Genomic DNA, 22328 nt, shown 5'->3' with positions numbered 1-22328 from the left:
AGCAACATCAAGATAATATAAGAACTTTGCTTCACACTGTCGATTTTTAATTTGATATGAAAAGTTCGTAGAGTGTAATAAATCACGAATATTTTTTTGTTTGTTCTGAAATGTGAATAGTAATCTTAAATGATATGCAGAAATATCTTAAGTAAGCCAAAATAAAATAGATATAGACAATAAGACTGGTTTGTAAAACAAATTTGGGTAAAAAAAAATCAGAATATTTATATTTTTTTTCTAATTTAACTAATACCTCTTGAATCACAGAAATTATTGGAAACAATACAACATTGAAATGTTTTTGTCATATGTCTTGTTTTCATCCTCCATTTAAAACATTTCCATAAATGATTGTGGGAAAAATAATTTCGGACTTAAATTGGTTTCCAATTTTTGTTTATAATAAGAATAGTAAAAACAAATAAAAGGATGTAACACAGTAGTATCAATTGACAGTTAGAAAGAGAACAATAACTACTACTGAGCCATTTTAAAGATGGGACATTTAGAAATAATATTTTGTTAAAAGCTGCATCATAACACATCTATTGACATGATGTACATTTCGCCTTTTCGGAATCTAAAGGCCTGTGAGTAATCTCACGAAAATGAAAATAACGTTATGTCATTGGTCGAATTTCTACTGTTTATCACATTTTGAACCAATCGCAACTTTTTGGTTAACGCTTTTGAACCTATTACCAAGAATGCATTAAATTTTGAAACGGCGAATTTAAGAAAGTAAAGCTTCTGTTCTTTCAAAAATAATAAGTAAAATAAAGTTACTTTTAAAATATGGTAAAAAGCTAACATGTTATTGATTGTAACTGTATATAGTAAATGTAAGTAGGAATTTAGTCAACATACCTAATCTGTATCGTATCAGTACAACAAGTAAAACAAATAGAACTAACGTTGCCAAAATTCCAATCACAGCATAAACTATGATAGTGTCTTCGTCTTCATCTGCAAATAATTATTTGATTTTTCAAAGTTTATCAACGATTTATTTATAGTTTTATTTCATAGCATTATCCTATATATAATGTTTTAGAGATTTACAAAGTGAAAAAATACCGATATATGGTATCTCAAGATAATGAAATATATATGATATAAGAGAGCATATTGTAATATGACCATTTTTTATCGTGTATATTGTTATAATAATTATGAAAGCTAATCCAGAAAAAAACGTTTCGAATTTATATAATCTATCAAGCATTGTTTATTCTTTTACTACACACGACCGATTCCACTGCTGGTTGCTGTCGGATATGTTCCTTATGTCGTAACTACAATCCCCTTCCCTTTCATAATTTGACCTACCGAATTCGACTATTTACCGGATTTGTTATCTCATAAGCAACACGATAGGTGCCACATGTGGAGCAGGATCTGCTTACCCTTCCAGAGCACCTGAGCTCACCCCTAGTTTTTGGTGGGGTTCGTGTTGTTTATTCTTTAATTTTCGATGTTGTGTCATGTGTACTATTGTTTGTCTGTTTGTACTTTACATTTTTAGCCATGGTGTTGTCAGTTTATTTTCGATTTATGAGTTTGACTGTCCCACTGGTATCTTTCGTCCCTCTTTTAGAATTTCAAACCGATACTATCCGAATGAAGAAAAAAAATACATATCTGTGTTTTTTGACAGATATTTGTTTTATCATGTTAATTCAATCTGAATGTTGTAAAATTTATCTTCAATACAAAATATTAGCAAACATACCATTTATTGTCAATTGCAAGCAGGTTGATTGCGGATCATTGTTATCAAATAGATAAGTAACATCACAGCAAAGATCTTGTCCAGTTTTGTCAGTTGATGGAACTAAATTCAATGTACCAGCTACTGTATAACTTTTGTCAATGACATCATATGACTGTACCACAGTTATTTCGTTTGTATATTGCCTATCTTGGATTCTCATTGATAAGGTCGGAGCAGGGTATCCATTTGCCGAGGAACAAGTCCATTCTCCAGAAGATCCAGAAATTAGGGTTGAAGGACCGGTCAGTGTTGGAACCCTCGGAGCAACTGAACAGATACAATTATGAAACAAACATTACACATAAACGATGATACCATTTCAAATAAATATATATGATACTGTGCATCAGGGTTTCCGCTGGCGGTCGCCATTTTCGCAATTTGCGAAAAAATAATAATTGTGGCGATAAAAATTCGTCATTTGCGAAAGAATTTGGCGAAAGAAATGGATAGAACGATTTATTTTCCTCCATCTTGGTTATTTACTTTTTTCGAGTTTCTCGGACTTTACCTACAATGACCTATCAGACAATACTCGGAATCCACCTTGACATCATTAAGATTTGGACAGAAAATAAATAATCAGCTGATTGCATTTTATAGCTATCGACAACAAAGGACTAATTAATAAAGGTGTTGATTGAATTGTTTGTCAAAATGATATGCTTAAATGGCTTCCGCTAAATGTCACATACAGAATTTATTTACCACTTTGCGACGCACGTGTTTGAAGCAAACTTTTGACGTCTCTTCTCTTTTTAAAGATAGTTTAGAAAAGAAAGCTGTTGTTGTGACGAAAAATTTTCAAAAACAAGAAAAATCTCCGATTTAAAACTTTAATTATCCTTTGACTTTAATATAGGTATTTGATAAGGGAGACTACTTTAAAGTCGTTTGAGTGACACGCGTGTGTTTCAAGCATAGTTTTACGTCTCAACTTTTTCATTTACGATGGTCAAGAAATGAAACCTGTCGTTATGAAGAAATCTATCCAAAAGGTTGGGAACAACCCCTTGAATGAGAGTAGCCCTTCAATGTTATGACTACACATGAAATGAGGGATCAAAATATCATGTGATAAAAGCTTTTGTTTTGTTGTAAAAACCACTTCTTAGTACAAAAGGGCACATCAATATTTTTCTTTTAAAGAAACTTTCCCTATGAACTATACTGGTATTATATAATCAAAACCTGTCCATTAATTTTGTTGTATTCCAGGACTTATATCTTCTTTATTAATAAAAGTATAGTGGCCCCCTCATTTAGAAAAGTTGTTTAAAATACAATGAATATTTTTCCTTTTTATGTTAAAAACAAAAAATATAGTTATCTTACTTGGCGAAAAAAATAATAAAGTGGCGAAAAATATATTGTTTTGGCGAAAGAGGTGGCGAAAAAAATAATTGACCCAGGGGAAACCCTGCTGTGCATTGATTTATTTTGTTGGTTATTATATCTGTTGATTCATATCAAAACAGTATTACATTTTAATTAACCCAAATAATTCCCTTTATTCATAAAAATTAAAATTCCCCAATAATTGTAAAACTAATCCAAACAGTTGTGATTTCAGTCTCGTAATAAGATTAATTAAGGCAACAAAAGTTTATCTAGTAAGGAAAAGACAGAATTTTAAAAAATCGCATTTCCTCCAACAGAAACGAGATCAAATGCGTCGACAGCATTATTATTCTTTGCTATGAATGCATCATTGTAATAATAAATAATATTATCGCTATTTTGTACATTTTTCTTTTGATCTTTTTTTGTGATAATTTTTCATATTATGCTACTCGCTGGAGATGGAATATTATCGCTAGAAACTAAGGAGGCACGTGGCGTTGCTAATGAAATTGACAGGAAATTGACAACGTCGTCATAGGTAAAGTCGCGATAAACAGATTATCATTGGTCAACTGGATTGCTTTTCTCGCTGTCGGCTGGCTCAAGCGAGAAATTCAATCTCGTTGAGATGATCAACGATAACCTTTAATTCACATGTTAAAAATCAAAATGTCAACATTGGGACTAAGAAACAGTCGGTAAAATTACAGATCAGACGACATTTCTTTATTCAATACAATTGAAATTTACGATAACGAGTCTTAATATCCTTATATTTTTAAATGAAGATATGTGTAAAAATATTATTATATGACTATAAAGTTTCTGTTTTTTCTTTGGCTAAAAGCATAGGAAATTATTTGTGATGAAACGTTATATTTACCGCGGCAAAAAACACGAACGGTTAATATAAGATTTGAAACAGCGTCCCTGTACCCGAATATAGATTTTCCAAGGCAACTTCAATAACGTAGGTTTGTAACGTCTAGTAAATTCCCATTTTCTCTGTTTTCCTTTTGTTTTCAGTGTATTTTTTTCTGTTCTTGTTTGTTCTGTATTTGTTTTAAGTTAAAATTATTGAAAATTTCGATTTATGAAATTTGGCAACTGCAAAAGCAATTGATATATTTTTAAAATATATAAACAGGTAGCAGTTTTAACATTACCTTGTGCATATACTAGACACTTAAACATGTTAAAGAAGGATAAAAAGTCATAAAATAAAACAATTGTTGACTTTGATTTCAGTTGAAACATTGTTTTATCAACACCAGAGATATGACATTCATCCTCAGCCTTTGACCTCCATACATATCTTATCTCTGGATCGATGGATCATTGTATCAACCTCATCTAAATTCAATAATTGTATAATAACACGAAATGGTTGGTATTCTCGACAGCAACTTTTAACATGAAAACTAAGATTTTACAAAAAAGAAGTTATTAGTGACTTTGAGTATATTCCATAGCATTAACGACAAATATTCCTGCAAATTAAAATGTCGTATAAAGGAATAAGCAGTTAACATATTGTTATATTGGCCAGTTGTAGAAATATAATTAAAGATTTTGCAACGAATTTATAACGTCGAAAAAATTGCTGTTGTTAACATCTTTTGCAATACTCTTAGCATATACGTACAATATAATTCAATATATGTTGTCGACGCAAGAGGGTTCTGTAAATAGTCGTTATGAGCCTGACACTCAAACACTTCAAGGTGGTCTTCTAAACCAGCAACAAACGTCAACGTTGCTCTGATCACCCCACTACCAGAAAATCTACTTATACCAGTTGTGATTATATTGTCATCTCTCAGCCAATTTACTATAGGTAAAGGATTCCCTCCTGTAGAACTGCAAGATAATGTCACCGTATCTCCTAAGTCATAGCGTTGTGATCCAGTTATTATTGGTTGACCTGGAGGTTTGTTGGAAGCTAGAATGAATAACCATATTACAGATAAAGATGTGATATTAATGAAAACAATAATTTATAAGTTTGACCTTAAGAGGTACGTTGTCTGTTTCAACTTTAAAAACATTCAGCTTTTTGTGTTTTGATAGTATTTTTCATAATGGTTTTATTTATAATAAAACATGTAAAAACAATATTTCATGAGTAATAATTTGTTGTGTTTGTTTATCAGGAAACTGTATTTGGTTTTAGTTTCTGAATGTTTTTCTTTTTATATTTTTATCATGTTTATATGACACACATTAAAATACAATATTCGAAATAACTTCAGAACTGTAGAGCAAAGACAACAGCTGACCGTTCTTAAGCATTTTAAGGTATCGAATTAGGCTAAACTGTAAGCGGACAATGAACATACAAAGGTAAAAGCAAAAACCGTTATTCTTCAGATTTAGGAGGTAGTGCTATAAATGACAAGCTATAACGCACATTCAGAAATATTTGTTATCTCAATAATGCATTTAATTGATCCAGGTAAATGTGATAATCTATTCTTAATCTGCAGATACTACAGTATTAGTTCATTGAGGCATAATGAGAATTTAATTTTTAAAAAAATCTGTTCGGAATAACATGATAAAGAGAATATAGAAATTGTTTTAAGGTTTCTAGGGAAAATTTGTTTACAGAAAAAATAAACGTTGAAAACAAACTTGCATTTTGTGTTGAATGGTTGCACTTACTTCAAACTTCCTTAATAAGGGAAACACATACAGATTTCTAACACTATTATATGTGAAATCTTATAATAGAGTATATAAATAGGTCAACTTCCACAATAAGCATCCGTGTACAGATTGAGCAATAAACTCATCATAGATACCAGGATTAAATTAAGTAATTACGGTAGACGCACGTTTTCGTCTACAAAAGACTCACCAGTGACGCTCGAATAAAAAATAATTAAAAAGGCCAAATTAAGTTCGAAGTTGAAGAGCTTTAAGGACCACAATTCCTACAAGTTTTGCCAAATACAGGTAAGGTAATATATTCCTGAATTTATCTACGATATTCCAGAGTTTACATTTTATATCATTATTTCCGTGATAGAGGGTTCCTAATTAAGCAAGATATAAGCCAAATAAGTCAAGGTTTCTAAGTTGTACAGTTGAGGTAATCACTTCGAAAATTTCACGGATGTCAAAAAAAATCGGTTGCCTGTTACGAAGTATTTTTTCGCAAACGACGACAAATATTTTCATACCAACCCGTCATGTTTTGTTCCAGCTTTAAATCACTGAACTAAACTTTTTACAGAGTTTGTCCTTACTCGGGCTTCATGGTGACATCAATGTATAAGACAGGATCTGCATAACTTTCCAGAGCACCCGCGATAGCCCGCTGTAATTTGTGTTGTTTAGGCTTTTACTTCTATTTCGTATACGATATCAGTCTTTTGGTCTACTTAATTTACTTTCCATGGCGCTACCGGTGCATTGGTCTCCGACTGATGAGTATGAATATTCCTATGGCGCCAAAACACTTTTGCGTATTGCATTCCATCTTTAAATTTCCATATAATCATATCCATAATATCTTACAACCTTTTTCCTTGTATAGTTTTACCGTTTCATAAAATCGTCATACACCACTATAGAACAGTCAAGGTTAGTATTCATCACGCAAAATAGGGTTAAAAGTTACCAAAAGATCGTCTAAAACTCACAAAAATCGAAAGATATATTTATATCAGCATAAGACAATTGTTTAGATATAAGTTGGGGATGTACTAGATTAGATTATATACAAAAATGACATTACATACCGCTAAAAAGTAGAAATGTAGTTTTCACAAGTGGTCTCTGGAGAAATCCATTATCCGCCTGACATTCGTATACCTCTAGATTGTCATATGAGGTCGTCACAAAGGTTAATGTTGTTGTTGTTACATTTCCTAATACGGATGAGTTAGTACCAGTATTAATTAGATTACTATCTTTCAACCAAACAACTGATGGTGCAGGATTTCCTCCAGATGAACTGCATGTAAGAATAACTGTTTTTCCTTCTTCAATTTCTAATGCGTTATTTGTTTGAGGTTCACCTGGAACTTTTCTCAAGGATGCTAAAATAGTACACAGCCAATCACAACTGATAAAAATAATATGTATAGAAGACTAAGTATCAATCAGTTCACACCCAACATCCAGTGGATAAAACGACATGAACAGTAACACAACCATGGCCTTGTGTATGTTGTGCAAGCTAAACATTGACAGATTGTAGTATCGTAAATATGCATTTGTTTCAATTGATCAAAACAATATCAAATTCAGTATGGTTAAGATTGACAGATAACACAATCAATATTTATACCAATGAAAATATTATTCAAATATCAAATTACTGTGTTCTATCTGTAACTTTTTTTTCTCGTGCTATAAGAGCAGAACACGCACGAAAGAATGATCTTTTATTAGTTGTTAGTGGCTCTGAACTAGCTGTCAGTAACTGCAATTACTCTTAGATGAGTACTAAGTATTTTTTGTTGGTGTTGGGATATACAAGTACCCGGCCACGTCCACTCGGTGTTTTTGTTATATATACATATTCTATTTGTATCCATCTGATGAGTTAATACATTTTCAACTGATTTTTATAGTTCGTTCTTATATTGTAATGTTATACCACTGTCACATGTTGGGGGAATGTTTTTATCCCGCTTACATGTTTAACCCCGCCGTATTATGTATGTATGTGCCTGTCCTAAGTCAGGAGCCTGTAATTTAGTGGTTGTCGTTTGTTTATGTGTTACACATTTGTGTTCCATTCATTTTTTTGTACAAAAATTAGGCCGTTAGTTTTCTCGTTCGTTCTCAAGTACTGCCTGATAAATTTGATACAATTAGTAAACAATTGAACAAGGATTCCAAATCAAAATGAGCAGACACAGACTATAAATTAAACAACTTGAGATACCATGTAAAAAATAAAATTCAGAACAGTAATGGGAAATGTGTAAAAGAGACAATAACCCGACAAAATGGCAGAAAACAGACGAAGGCCACCAATGGGTCATCAACACAGCAAGAAAACCCCTCATCCGGAGGCGTGCTTCACCTTGCCTCGAAACGAAATGTGTACTAGTTCAATGGAAATGGACGTCACACTACACACCGGTGCCTGTAATTCAGTGGTTGTTGTTGTATATTTGTTTATTTGTGTTTCGTTCATTTTATGTATATAAATAAAGCCTTTAATTTTCTCGTTTGAATTGTTCTACGTTTGTAGTTTTCTCGTTTGCATTATTCTACGTTTGTCATTTCAGGCCCTTTTATAGCTGACTATGCAGCATGGGATTTGCCAATTGTTAAAGGACCTACAGTTGTTAATTTTGGTGTCATTTGGTCTTTTGTGGAAAACTGTATCATTGACAATCATACCACATCTTCTTTTTTATATCCAAGAATTCCGCAATTTCAAAACAAAATATATGGAGGTTATTTAAATACAAAGAAGTCAGTCTCCACAGTTTCAATAAGACTTTTCAAAACACTTTTTAGTTATTGTCTTCCGAAAACTGAAAAATCTTCTTTCATGAACAAAATCTCTAAGAAACGTTAAATATAGAATTTATAAAAATGGAACACGAGCCTGAGTTAATAGATATAAATAATTCACCAAAGTTTCTCAAAAACTGTTCATAACATTTTTGAGTTATTTTCCGAAAACTGGAAAATCACCCTTTTTTCGGATAAACTCCCATACCTCGGAAATGTATAATCAAAAATTTATAAAAATATCAAGAGAGTTTACGTCATTTGCATCACAATCCAGTATAGTTTCATGCAAGTTAGTTTAAATGTCTTAGGATATTGACCAACATGTTGACGACAGAAAGGCGAATAGAAAGACGGACAGACGGCTAGCCAGAAAGACGGCCATATTGACCGACGAAAAGACAACAGAGTACCATAATGCTTACTATAAACTGCTTTTTATTATAATACTTTATCCTTTCGTGATTAATTTCTTTGGAAGGTATACTCATACTTTTACACATTGTGACTTGGATGAAGAGTTATCACAATGGCATCCATACCACTTCTACTAATTTCTATATTCAATCGATACGTTGGTTTTACAAAAAATTTGGTCCACTATAAACGCCGAAAGTACATTTTCAAGCAATGGTTAAATAATACTTAGTTGAATACACATCAACAAAACGTCCAAAAAGATAAGCTAAAATCGTTAACCAAGAAATAAATATCAGTAACATCAATGGTAAAATATAATACTTAAAACGGAAGAACAGTATTTAATTAAAAGACCAGAAGGGATTTTTTTGGAACCAGTAATTGTAACACAATGTCGACTTGCTAATGAAACATATTAAAATCAGGAGATGTTGAAATATTGACCGATGACAAATATCGACCAATAAAAAGACCGATTGAAAATATCATATACACCAAGTTGGCTATATATATACATATTAATGTCCGGCCATATTTGAATAAGACTAACAAGTCTTAACTGGTTAAACGGCATTAGCAAATATTCCACGTTTTTTTTAAATATAACCTTCGAGATTTCAATTTTACCAGCCTTTTATTAGGGCTAATTTGATATCTTATCAATACAAAAGCATGATGAATACATGGAGACATCTATTAGGTGTCTTGTTTACCATTATGCGCTTCCAATCTGTGCTCGAAGGTTTAGCTGCGTTGTTTACTCTTATAGATGACTAGATGTGAATGGTTTGATATTAACTACGAATATATTACCTTCTTGCACTTTCAGTATTATAGGTTCACTTATATACTGTTGCTTTCCATTATTGGCTCTGCATCTATATATACCTTCATCGTCTTCTGTAATGCTATATATATTTAAATTTGGTTTGGTTGCAGAATTAATTACTTGTCTTCGTGCATTGTTCGTCCCTTGGGATATTATTTCAGAGTTTCCTCCAGTAATTGGCGTCTTTGTCCAGTCCCATGCAATAGCCGGTGCTGTGCCGTTTATTTTACACAGTATGGTTACAATAGAATCGCCAGTTATTGCTGAATATGTCGTCAGTGATACTGTAATATCAAGATCACCTGTAAATTAAAAATGTATATTCAAATTACACTAAGTGTTTGTCTCCTTTCAGAATGTGATACGAATTATACTCAAGGACATACATCAACAAGGAAACAGTTACAACATAAATCCAATTCCAACAAATCATCATAGTAAAAACTTCATCTCACCAGCAGTAATATATAAACAGTAAATGTAGTAGAATACTCAAATTCATATATCTTAATTGAGCAAATATGCAATACATTGTACGTTGGGCAAATTATATACATGCTGGACAAAATGCAAGAAACAGTACATTTTCACTTGGTTGCTTTTAAAATTGATATAAAACATCGGATAGGAAGCAAGATTCCTCTGTAATTTTAATGTTGAAATTAAAATAGCAATACTTTAACATGTTACATAAGTTATGCAAATATTCAAAGTCAAAAAATCATGACTTAGGTACATGGCTAAACCATCTTCATGTGCATGAGATGTGCCAATGCTAATACAACTGCATAACAAAAACTATTTACTTATTTAGGGTCGTTCCCTTAAAACAAACCTTATCACAAAAGTTATCTTGTAAAATTAGTAAATAAAGTCAACGGTAGTATACCACTGTTCCAAAGTCATTACTCGATTGAGAGAAAAAAATCCTGATTACAAAGTAAAACCGAGGGAAACCATACACCTATCAGAGGAAAACAAAACAATCGAAACACTTAAGTGCAACAAAAAACGAATGACAATGCAACACACACAGAAACGAACTATAAGATAACAAATGCCATTTTTCTGACTTGGTACAAGACATTTTTTTAAGAAGAAAAAAATGGTGGTTTGAACCTGATTATGGGGCTAGCCAAACCTCGTGCTCTTATGACATGTTAAATAAATCACTAAAATGACAACATTACATGACAGGACTACAGTACAAATAAATGCAAATAAAATACATCCAGGACATCGAAATACACACATAAACAATACAGTAATACATAATTTTCGACATACTTAACATTATCAAAGGTACTAGGCCTATAGGTTTATACGCCAGACGCGCATTTAATTTACAAAAGACTCACCAGTGACGCTCAGACCAAAATAATCCGAAAACCAAGTTTAAATTTAAAGAGCTTAGTTCCCCTAAAATTCCAAAATGTTGTGCCAAATACGGCTAAGGTTACCTATAATTTAGAATGATGCAGACTTTTGCAAACAGTAAATTTTAAAACAAAATGACCATATAATTGATGGCTATGTCAACAACGAAGTGCTGTCTTAAAACAGTACAAAAACGAACACGTAAAACAACCAAGAAAAGCACATACAAACAGCACTTCACAACCATGTATTATCTATGACACGACTAGATGATCAACGCCACAAAAGTGTCGTCACAGGTGAAATTTCCAAATAAGTAACAAAGTCAATGAACCTTGATGAGAGGGTGGGCTATATCATTTCCATGTAAGCGATACTTGCAAATCCCAATGAATTTGAATTCCAAATATCTTTGACTTAACATAAGCAATTCATCACCATCTGATATTATTACAAAATAATACTTTGAAACTAAGCGACGGTTTCAAAGTCATCAGCCCATGACTACAAGGGCGGCGGGCAGATGTTCTCCATGGAAATGAGATGTAATAGTGATTATACAATGCAAAACAAATTAACATAGGCCTACCGCTAATGAATCTTCCTTTATCTGACCTAATCGAACTGAGGGGGTAGGGTCAGATAATCTCAATGGAAATGAGAAGTTCGAATGCTAATACCACTTCATACAAAAAAGGATTGTCCTACCACTTATGGTTTACCACAAACTAGACATAATCTCAAATATATACATTGTGGAAGACCCCGCTGCTGGGAAACAGCATACCTATGTCTCTTTTTTTTTACTCCGTTCAAAGCGAACAATAAGTTCATTGTCGCTGAAAAATCATCAACAGTTATATTTACTGGTTTATTTTTTGTCAATCAAACAAAAAGCTGGCGCGGTAACACAATACAAATTAGACATATTTGTGACAGACACAAATGCAATATCATTTATTATCGTTTGTCTGGTTGTATGCTTCGATGCAGAGATAGTAAACTCGAAGTTCTAAAACATTGAAGATGATATAATTATGAACCTCTCTTGTTTTAGGGAATCTTACATGAAGTCAAAAATATTTACTATGCAGTTGTATTTACATATCACAAATGTATATTGCAGTTATTTTGCTCTCTTTCTCCAGTAGTTATTCTTTATGCTTGCATTTGAACCAAAATATGTTATATGTTCAGCTCTGAATCAACGGCATCTTGTAAAGTAGTGACACAAAGACAATAGAGTTCGTTTTTGTCATACCATGAGACTATCAAGATTTGAAATAACATAAGCAACACGACAAGTGCTGCATGTGGAGCAGGATCTCCTTACCCTTCCAGAGCACCTGAGATCACCCCCATTTTTGGTTGGGTTCGTGTTGCTGAGTCTTTATTTTTCTATGCTGTGTCTTCTCTTATATTTTTTGTCTGTTTATCTTTTTATTTTTAGCCATGATATTGTCAGTTTATTTTCTATCTATGAGTTTGATTTTCACTCTGGTATCTTTCGTCCCTCTTTTAGTAACCTTTAAAAAAAAATTGCATTGCACTTTGTGTAATTTTTCAGTCTTTTTGTCATTTTCAGAATTATCAATTGAATACACATGCATTCCTGTTATTACCATTTGCCTTCAGTTTATCGATATCTGTTAAGTCTATGTTCAGTATACGTAGTTGCGTGTTACCTATATATACATAAACATAATACTAAATTGTACTAATAACTAATGCATCTAATGAACAGTACTGAATGAACTGCAAGCGAAATGTCTATAAAGTTAAAAAAAAAATAAACCGTCATGGTTAATTGTAAAAGTGTAAGAATATGATACATAAATTGTTTCATGACTTTTATTCTGGATGAACTTTTAGTCATTCAAATATGCAATGATTTGCTGAAGTAAGGACATCATACAAAAATCATGTAGCAATGATATGTTTAATCTACCATTATATGTCATTATGAAATAAGTTTTACTTTAATTATTTAGCATCTAAAAAAATTTAAACAAACAATGAATTTCCTACAACAATTTATAATAGCTCTCTTCTCCTTCATGAGAATTACCTAATTGTATCAAACTTATTAAGCAGTAATTAAGAACTAACCCCCTGTGACTGTCAAAGTGTGTCTAGAACTAGGATTGTTGGCACCATCACTGGTACCAGCAGAATTAGTTGCATAGCAAGTGTAGATACCAGCTTCATTCAAAGCAATACTTTTTACGGTCAAGTACGGGTTTGTGCCAGAATTATCAACAGTATACTGATTGTCATTGGTTCCTTGGGCTATGGTTTGTTGAGTGTCACCTACAGGTTGGAATGTCCAATACCAGGACGTTGCTACAGGTGTTGCAGTTACCATACACTGAATCTGGAAACTGGCATCACCTACTGTTGCTGTATAATGTCTTGGTTCAACATTTGTAGTAGGTACAGCTGAAATATAATAAAGATAATAGATAAATTGATGGCTGTTTAATGTTCAGTGGCAACACGCTATCCCTGGTTTTTAATTTAATACTCCACAAGGTAACAGTCCACATTAACAGGAAGACATGTCACCTTATCTGGAATCAGGAAGCTCTGATTTGCAGTTCTGAGAAACACATGACAATACTGTTATACATGGCATAAGAGTATATAAGCATTCATGTAACAGAAAGTCGATGATCCATGAATGTGAAAAACACATCACAATGTAAGGTATACACAGATGACGCTTGTTACCGAATTTCATGTAGATCTTACTTTCATAATCTGTGAAAAATGTAACAAAAAAACGTATCGGACAGATGGATTGACGTCTGTAGTGAGGACAGAGGTCAACAATTATAATCCCCTCTCTTGAAGTTGAGATCTGCATCAGATATTACGATTTCCATGAATAACGTTGGCTAGTCATAAACAAGCACTTTTAATTAGCGACTAACAAATGTAAAAACACACTAGATTTGCTATTGCAAGCAATAGCGGAGGATGGCACCCCCGTACTGGACATTGTCACAGTAGCACCAACCATTATGAGTGTACAAAAGTCAAATGGCACATCTATTATACATGTCGGAATCAGAATTTCTTAACATCCCCCCCCCCTGTTTTTTCTCTTCTGTAGAATACGTTTCAGTTCTTTACATAGTTTGGGAATCCTTTGAAATTTAAAGTTCGACACACGCGCGAGGAGGAAGGTGGTGTCACCTGATACTGAAGTATATTATCGTTGATTTTTTTTTACATTTTTGCAGTTTCCATGGTAACGGCGGCCATTTTGAACCATTCTAATGTCTCTTGCACAACCAAAATGGCGGTTCATATTATTGTTTAGTTCCATCAACATGGGTCCGACCAATTCAGAGAAATAGCATGGACAGAATGCGTGGATTAATAAAAATAACAAAAAAAAAAAAGAAACGTACAATAACAATATGTCACCCCAACTCCGTTGAGGGTGCCATAAAAAAAGTAACAGTATACTTACTGATATAGAGTAAAGTTGAACCAGGGTTACTAGATGATGACCCAGCAGCATTTGTGGCCCTACATACATAATTGCCAGCATCACTTGGTTGAAAGTTAAAAACAGTCAAAAAATGATCCTGGGTTGTACCAAGTGAATATTTTTGACTGTTTGCTGTATTTAATTGAGTTTGATGAGAGCTACCAGCTGCTGTAAACAGCCAGGCAATGTTTTGTGCAAATGGAGTTCCACTCACAGTGCAGGTTATTCTCTGCTGATTGCCGTGTATAACAAATTGATTTTGTGGAGTGACAAAAACAGTCAGAAGTCCTAAAATTAATCGTATTATTAATAGGACTATGTTAAGTCTAATTTAGAAATATGAATGATATCAATAAGTAGAATAAACATAACTTAACACTTTACAAGTCGAATACAAGTTACCAGCAGAAATTCACAGTACTAGAATAATATACGAAGGGTTGCAATAATCGTGTTTTAGCACTATATTCTCTGTTGTATATCATCTCATCGAACAATACAAAGAAAATCACGAGTGTACCGATTACACGATTACAGGTAATTCAAATTTCATGTAGTGCCTGAACATTGTACCGTCACTGATGATTATATTAATTCATTTGAGGTTATAAACTCTTAGTACAAGTCTTTTCTGGAATTTTAATGCAAGATCGTCATTCCGGAAATAGAATTAGGGATTATTCTTCTTTCTTTAAATTTCAACTAGAACACACCCGCGAAATCGCGGGGAAATAGAGCGTATGTAAACTGTAAAAAAAAATATACTGACTGGAGAATTTCAGGAGAGGTATCAAAAGTCAAAGGTACTTAGGGACTGGACACATTTTTTTGCCCTCCCCCTATTTTCCAAATACCGCGATTTTTATACCTTCTGTTTTTGTAACAAATACAGTTATTCATAGAAAATGTATGTAAGTATACAGAAATATATCCGCAGTGACCGCCGTTGATAGTAAACCATAAGCGGATCCCAGGGGGGGCTGGGACCTTGCCCCCCATTTCGTTGAAAAAAATTGTTGATTATATGGGGAATCACTGAAGCATGAGAGGAACACCCCCCCCCCCTGTTTAGGTCAGTCATCGCCCCCTCCCTTATGAAAGGTTCTGGATCCGCCACTGTAAACTAATTGATAGTAAATAGCAAATATTATTCATTTTCGTTTTCCTCCCAAAATAACCAAACTGAAACATGTTAAGCAAGGCTGATAGATGCTAGAACTCAAAATGATAGCAGAAAGCAAATTTATATACTTTAGTCATAGTCTTTGTATGTTCAAAGTACAGAAAAAAATAAACCGGAAGACTAATCTGACTTAAAGTTTTGTCCAATGACGGGAAAATATCCGGACGCATTCTTTTTCGTTTTTATCCCAAAAAAAACCCAAACTGAATGATGATAAGAATGGATGACAAATGCGACTATACATGTTACCTATAGGACACAGAGGCATGATGATTAATTTATTGTGGAAGGAGGAGAAGCGACACACAAAATGAGGTCTTCTCGTTTAATAGTATAGATGTACGAGGACTTGATGTTACTTGTAGTTAATAATAAGAAGTATACTATAATCATGAAAACTATTACATGCGCATTTTTTGCAGCTGTCATTTTTCACTGTTGTAAACATGTATTGAATCCGCAGCTTTCAAGAAATTTTTTAAATGATAGATTCACTAGCAACGATGATTTCTGAAGTGATATTAAAACAAGAAAAATCCTTATCATGAATTGTACCTTTATATTTGTTTGTTTGTTTTAGATACATACATTGAAATATACCAGAGGGACAGTCAAATTCAAGTATCGAAAATAAACTGACAACACTACGGCTGAAAATGAAAAAAAAAAAAAAAATAATAATAGTACACATGACACAACATAGAACACTAAAGACTAAGCAACACGAACCCCACCAAACACTGGGGGGATCTCATGTTTTCTAGAAGGGTAGGCAAATCCTGCACCACATGTGGCAACCGTCAGGTTACTTATGTCATTACCAATCCGGTTATTAGTCTAATTCGGATGTACACTAGTGAAAAGGGAAGGGTACTATATTACGACATAAGGCACAGATCCGATATAATCTTTAAAACGGTTATTCAATAATGGTCAACAAACTTGTGATGGCGTCCGTAAAATTTACGAAGGGATGATTTCAACTTCACCATTTTGAACTCTTGGTGTAATAGCTTTTTTGCAAGTAATTCTCTGTTGAATTTTTAATCTGCACTTGTCTTCATGAGTAACAATTAATGTGGTAATTACTTGTATATCAAAAGAATATCTTAACAGATTTCCAGTTTTAGTAAAAAAAAAAAAAAATCTTCATCTCAGTGGAATGGAACAGTTGAAGAACCCGTTGTGCCCACATCTAGTAATTGTAAAAGTTCCATGATTACTGATTACATATACAAACAATTTGAAGATGGTAATGTTATCAGTATGCATTAATTAGTTGTTATGTCAATCTTCGAGATTTACTTCAAGAAAAAACATCGGGAATTTCTCTATAAAATTATTTCACACGTACATGTATACGGTATATAGAAGAAGCGAATCGATAAAAACGTGTCTTACATTAAATAGAGATGATTTCTAATATCAAATAGTCAAAATGCAGACATACCATGTAGAAAAAGTTGTTTTTCGGCAATGAAAATATGTTTTGTTGAGACAATACCAATTTTTTAAACATTTTGTTCTTATACAAACAACAATTATATTTGACTTTATATTCCATAGTTAGTTAAAAGCATTTCCGGATGAAATTTAAAGCGTGGTATTTTTCGTATTAGAAACATAAACAAATAATACTCATTCTTATAGGAATGTGATACTTTTTAAATATAAAGGCAGTATTTGTTTCATATCACTATAAGTAACAGTGCATGTAAATAAGCAAGTTTAATGTCATTGCTAGACATCAAGACAGGTTTAAAGCATCTTTTTCAACGGAAAAAGCTTTGAAATTCAATAACAACTGTTTTGATTTTGTCAACATGGTTTTCAATGTTGATAATAGATACATCTTCTGTTTGACAGTATATCGGCATTCACTTCAAAGAGAGGCTAACCAATCCTGTATTCAGAAGGGTTATAGTTACGATACTGTGGTCATTGAAGATGGTATATTGCGGTATAAATATTGATTCACTCATAGGGTCTTTGCATCAGAAATCACATATATTCTAAAAACCAGTTGTTGGCATCATACAAATTATGTTATTCACATGTATTTTATGATTGCATGTTACTAAACCGCCTACGGGAGGATTGTGGTTTTTTTAATATGATGACGACATACTCTTTAATCAGTTCAATTGAAGTCTAAAGATGGCATGTCAGTAACTGCTAGTAGTCCTTTGATAATTTAGGAATCATGGTGAGTTTGCTTAGGTTTTTTTTTACCTATTCTGACGTTAGATTCGTACTTCTTTTGAACTGAGTTTTACAGGGCGTATTGTTGAGAGTTTTTTTTTACATTTGCTAGGGGTATATGGGAGGGTTGAGATATAATTAAACCTGTTTAAACAGGCCGCAACGATGCCCCTGTTCCAAGTCAGTTTTCAATTTTAATTAATTTTTATGTTTAAGATATGAAAAATAAGATGTGGTATGATTGCTAATGAGACAATTCCCCACAAGAGACCAAGTGACACAGGACTTACCAACTATAGATCACCGTATGGCTTTCAACAATGAGCAAAGTCGGCTTTATAAAGACCCGAAATGACAATGTAAAACAATTCATACTAGAAAAATAAGGGGCTTATCAATATACACAAAAAAAATAACGAAAAACAAAGATGTAACACATAAACAAACGACCACCGATGAATTATAGGCACAGGAGTTTAGTGTTACGTCAATTTACACAATTTGTTTACTGGCCAGCTGAAGCACGTCTCCGGATACGGGATGTGTGGCAGAACCATTGTACATTTGCATTTATTCGGAATAATGTATTTTTCTATTTGAATATTCATTTCAAGGTATAATTTGGAATCTTATTGGATTGCATTGTTTGTCTGAATGTTTTTTTTTTAAGAAATACTATTTCTTCGTCTGTGTGGATATTTACAGCATGACTTATGCTTAAGTCAAGTAGGTTGGTAGAAAATTCACATTAAGCAAATTTAAATTCCGCCATAGCATAATTACAGACAATAGAATTACTCGATATAACCATGTAATCGAAAATAATGGACATCATGTTCGTCATAATAAGTACTTTTAACCGTAAATTGTGTTACAGATACAAAATTTTAGTGATATTTTGCATATGACATCAAACCTGTAATGATGACTTGTTGTCGTATTTATTTTATATGAGAAAACTATCGCGAAAAATATAGCGTTCATAAATGTTTCATAATAAAAACACATCGATGTTATATTAGTAAAATATCGCATTTATATCATACATTATAGCGGTTTGGTTGGACTACAGGTAATTTTGGTATGGAAAACTATTGAATACATCAAAATCGCACTCCATCAATTTTGTTGCGTGATATTTATTGCATGTGTACATCTACAAACGATAAATCGTGCACTATTTTCATTTGTTAATCAGCATATTGATTTTGTCGGTTTACTACAACTTTCTTTCTATTATACTACACAATTTATGAAAGTAGTACAGTAAGACGTGTGTTGTGTTAAATAATACACTGTTTTAAGAAGATTCGCCTTTACCATATACTGTTAAACATCTCCTTATGCTATATAATATGCTCAGTTTATTCATATGTTTCAAGCATGACCGTTGCAAAACAATCATTTAAAAACCACTGGATAAAGTTTTTCGTTATTGTTACACTAGTTCCATCGGAAATACTAATTTATATATTATATTTTTCTGAAAGAAAAATTGTTGTTTATAAATTGAAATTCATCCATTTCTTCAATAAAACAAACAAGGACAGGGTTGGAAACCTGCAAGATTCTAAGTGTATCTCTTGGTAGATTATATTGTTTGTAATTATTTGCATTTACTGTTGTAGTTAAGATTAGGTTGTCGGTGAGCGGTCATTTTTAATTTATAAATTAATTGCCATGTATATTTGCATTTTGAATAAAAAGACATCTGGAATATACATGGTACAGTTCATCGCAAGATCAGCAACATGAGAATAAAATATCTTTACGGTTTGTTTGCATTCGGTTAATTTCAAAAGGAAGGCTTATCAAAATGTCATAATATATATTTGATACTAGTATAAACCTTACACAATTGATAAATGTTCAGCTATGAGCTATTACCTATTTGGCCGATTATTTTACATTTAAGGGTCAGCAACCCAATAGAGAAGACATTAATAAATGTAATACATACCCTGAATTATCGTATCAACTTTGAGATAGATATTCCATATGCAAGCGTTGCTGGATTATACGTTCATAGAGATAAATAATTTCACAACTGAGAATCTCAATTTCATTCTCATTAAGACATTATGTTGTCATACAAGTACTTACCTCCAGTTACTATAACAGTTCCTAGATTACTGGTGCCAGTGCCTACTGCATTTGAAGCAAAACATGTGTATACTCCAGCGTTAGCTGTATTGACAAAATTAATGGTTAATGAAGGTGTAGATGTTGTACTGCCTTGATATCCCTGGTCTCCATTGTCAATTCTTAGAATCTGATTATTTGAACTTCTCTGCCAGTAGACTTGAGTTGCTGCAGGACTAGCAGATACAATATTACAATTAATTACCACTTGACTACTATAGGTTGCTGTGAAGGTAGAAGGATTAATCTGGACTACAGGCACACCTTGAATAAAAATATATGTGAAAAAAACGAAACCACTGAAGGCAATTAACACAGATTTGACAAATTCGATCATCTTTAAATGACATAATCGTATATTTTTGGTGTAAAATAACAATAATAAAATGTAATATTCCTTTTTAATAAGATGTACAAATGTACAAGATGATGGAAATTTCACTTAAATGCATATACTACAGCCTATTGTATGTCAATCTTTGAGATTTATTTAATACATAAAAAAAAAAAGACAATTATATCGCATGAAAAGATTTTCGCAAATACCACGAATATTACTTTACATGTGTACATGTACGTAAGAACATGTATTGCGTGCTGCAAGGACATTTATATATTTGAAGTATAACCTGGCATCCGTGTATAAAGAGATATAATTAATGTTTATTTCTTGATAATTTTGTTGTGAATTTTGATGGTTCTTTTAAGATTCGATTAATTTTCCTTTTTTTAACCAGAAGAAAGAATTTCTTCTACCTTTTCTGCATTGATATTCTAGAAAAAACTGAACTAGGTTTGTAAACAATCATGGATTTATGCTGAGCTTATTATATTTATATGTTATAATCATTCCTAAATACTTTCGTCGTGGTTAGTCTGTATATGATGGCAACGTTTCTAAACTAGTAATTTGCTTTCAGTAACTTTTATCATAGATTACTTCCAAGACTTATTTTGAGTACATCAAACCTTTTTCACGAATGTGACATTGTGCCAATCACACCAAGAAAACATTATTACAAATTATTACTAATGTTTAAGGCAAAATATGGCTTAGCTCCAGTCTTAATTTATCAGCTTCTGAAAACCAAAAATAATATAAAACAAAAGTTTCATCCTCAGATATTTTTATAATTCCAAAACCAAATACAGAGTATAAGTCTACAAATCTATGCACTTTTAACATAACCCTCATATTTGTACTATGCCATAATTGTTAATGGTATCTTTACATGGTTTATTATCTTTATTTATCATTATTATTGAATAAGCATTGTTTATTTTTAATGTAATTATTATTGTATTAAAAGAGCCTTATTGAACATTTGTGTAATCTAAATGAGTTACTCTCACTCTGAATAACGCGAAAGGTGAAAAGACGAAAACGCGAAAACGCAAAATCGCTAAAGAGCGAAAACGCGACATTGCGAAAACGCGACATCGCGAAAACGCAAAAATGCAAAATCGCGAGAAGGCCAAAACGCGAAATCGCGATAAAAGCGAAATGGCTTTAACCTACCATCTGCACCTACGAGTTCGTTGACAGAACGATTATTAACTGAACTCCAATGATTATACATCACAAAATTTAACTGATTAATAAATTGCGCCTTCAATGTCCAGTGGCAAATATGTCATGCATATTCATGAAGTGATGCGAAGTGCACCAACCTAAACAAAATCTTACAATTTTAGAGCGGCACCTTTTACAATAAGACACTGTGTTCGCTAGAGGTAAAACGTATGCTGTAATACGATAAGGTTGAACCTTAATCGAAGTCGTAAGTTAAGCTATCAGCTTTCTTTCACTTTTTTCTCCTCGGTAGACGAATGCCAGAAAAACTAAATGTCAAGCAATGACGGCAAATACGCGTATAAGTAAATGAAAAATTGCCTTTCTTGATAATAATGCCTAATGCAGCCATCATCCCATTTTTGGGACAGGTTAGTATCTCTACTAAATAACAGAGTGATTCTTGACAGCAGATATGAAAGAAATCAAAAGCACTTAAAATCAAAAATTTTCTAAAATTCAAATTAGGTTTTTCGCTTGGTTGTTTTTCTCCGTTTCTAT

The 22328-nt window shown here is 32.6% G+C and overlaps 1 protein-coding gene across 1 annotated transcript in view; it reads right to left on the bottom strand.

The window, feature by feature from the left end:
* Positions 1-22328, bottom strand: part of LOC139523601 (hemicentin-1-like) — a 327025-nt gene that overhangs the window by 276803 nt on the left and 27894 nt on the right. The window contains exons 6-8 of the mRNA XM_071317738.1: positions 20216-20518; positions 14707-15015; positions 13338-13667 (exon numbers count right to left, since the gene is read on the bottom strand). Of these exons, the coding sequence (XP_071173839.1) occupies positions 13338-13667; positions 14707-15015; positions 20216-20518 (942 nt within the window). The remainder of the gene's footprint in view (positions 1-13337; positions 13668-14706; positions 15016-20215; positions 20519-22328) is intronic.

Source organism: Mytilus edulis, chromosome 5, assembly GCF_963676685.1.
Source record: "Mytilus edulis chromosome 5, xbMytEdul2.2, whole genome shotgun sequence".
Classification (NCBI taxonomy): domain Eukaryota; kingdom Metazoa; phylum Mollusca; class Bivalvia; order Mytilida; family Mytilidae; genus Mytilus; species Mytilus edulis.
The sequence above is the reverse complement of the archived record's forward strand: the minus strand, read 5'-3'. Positions and strand labels throughout refer to the sequence as shown.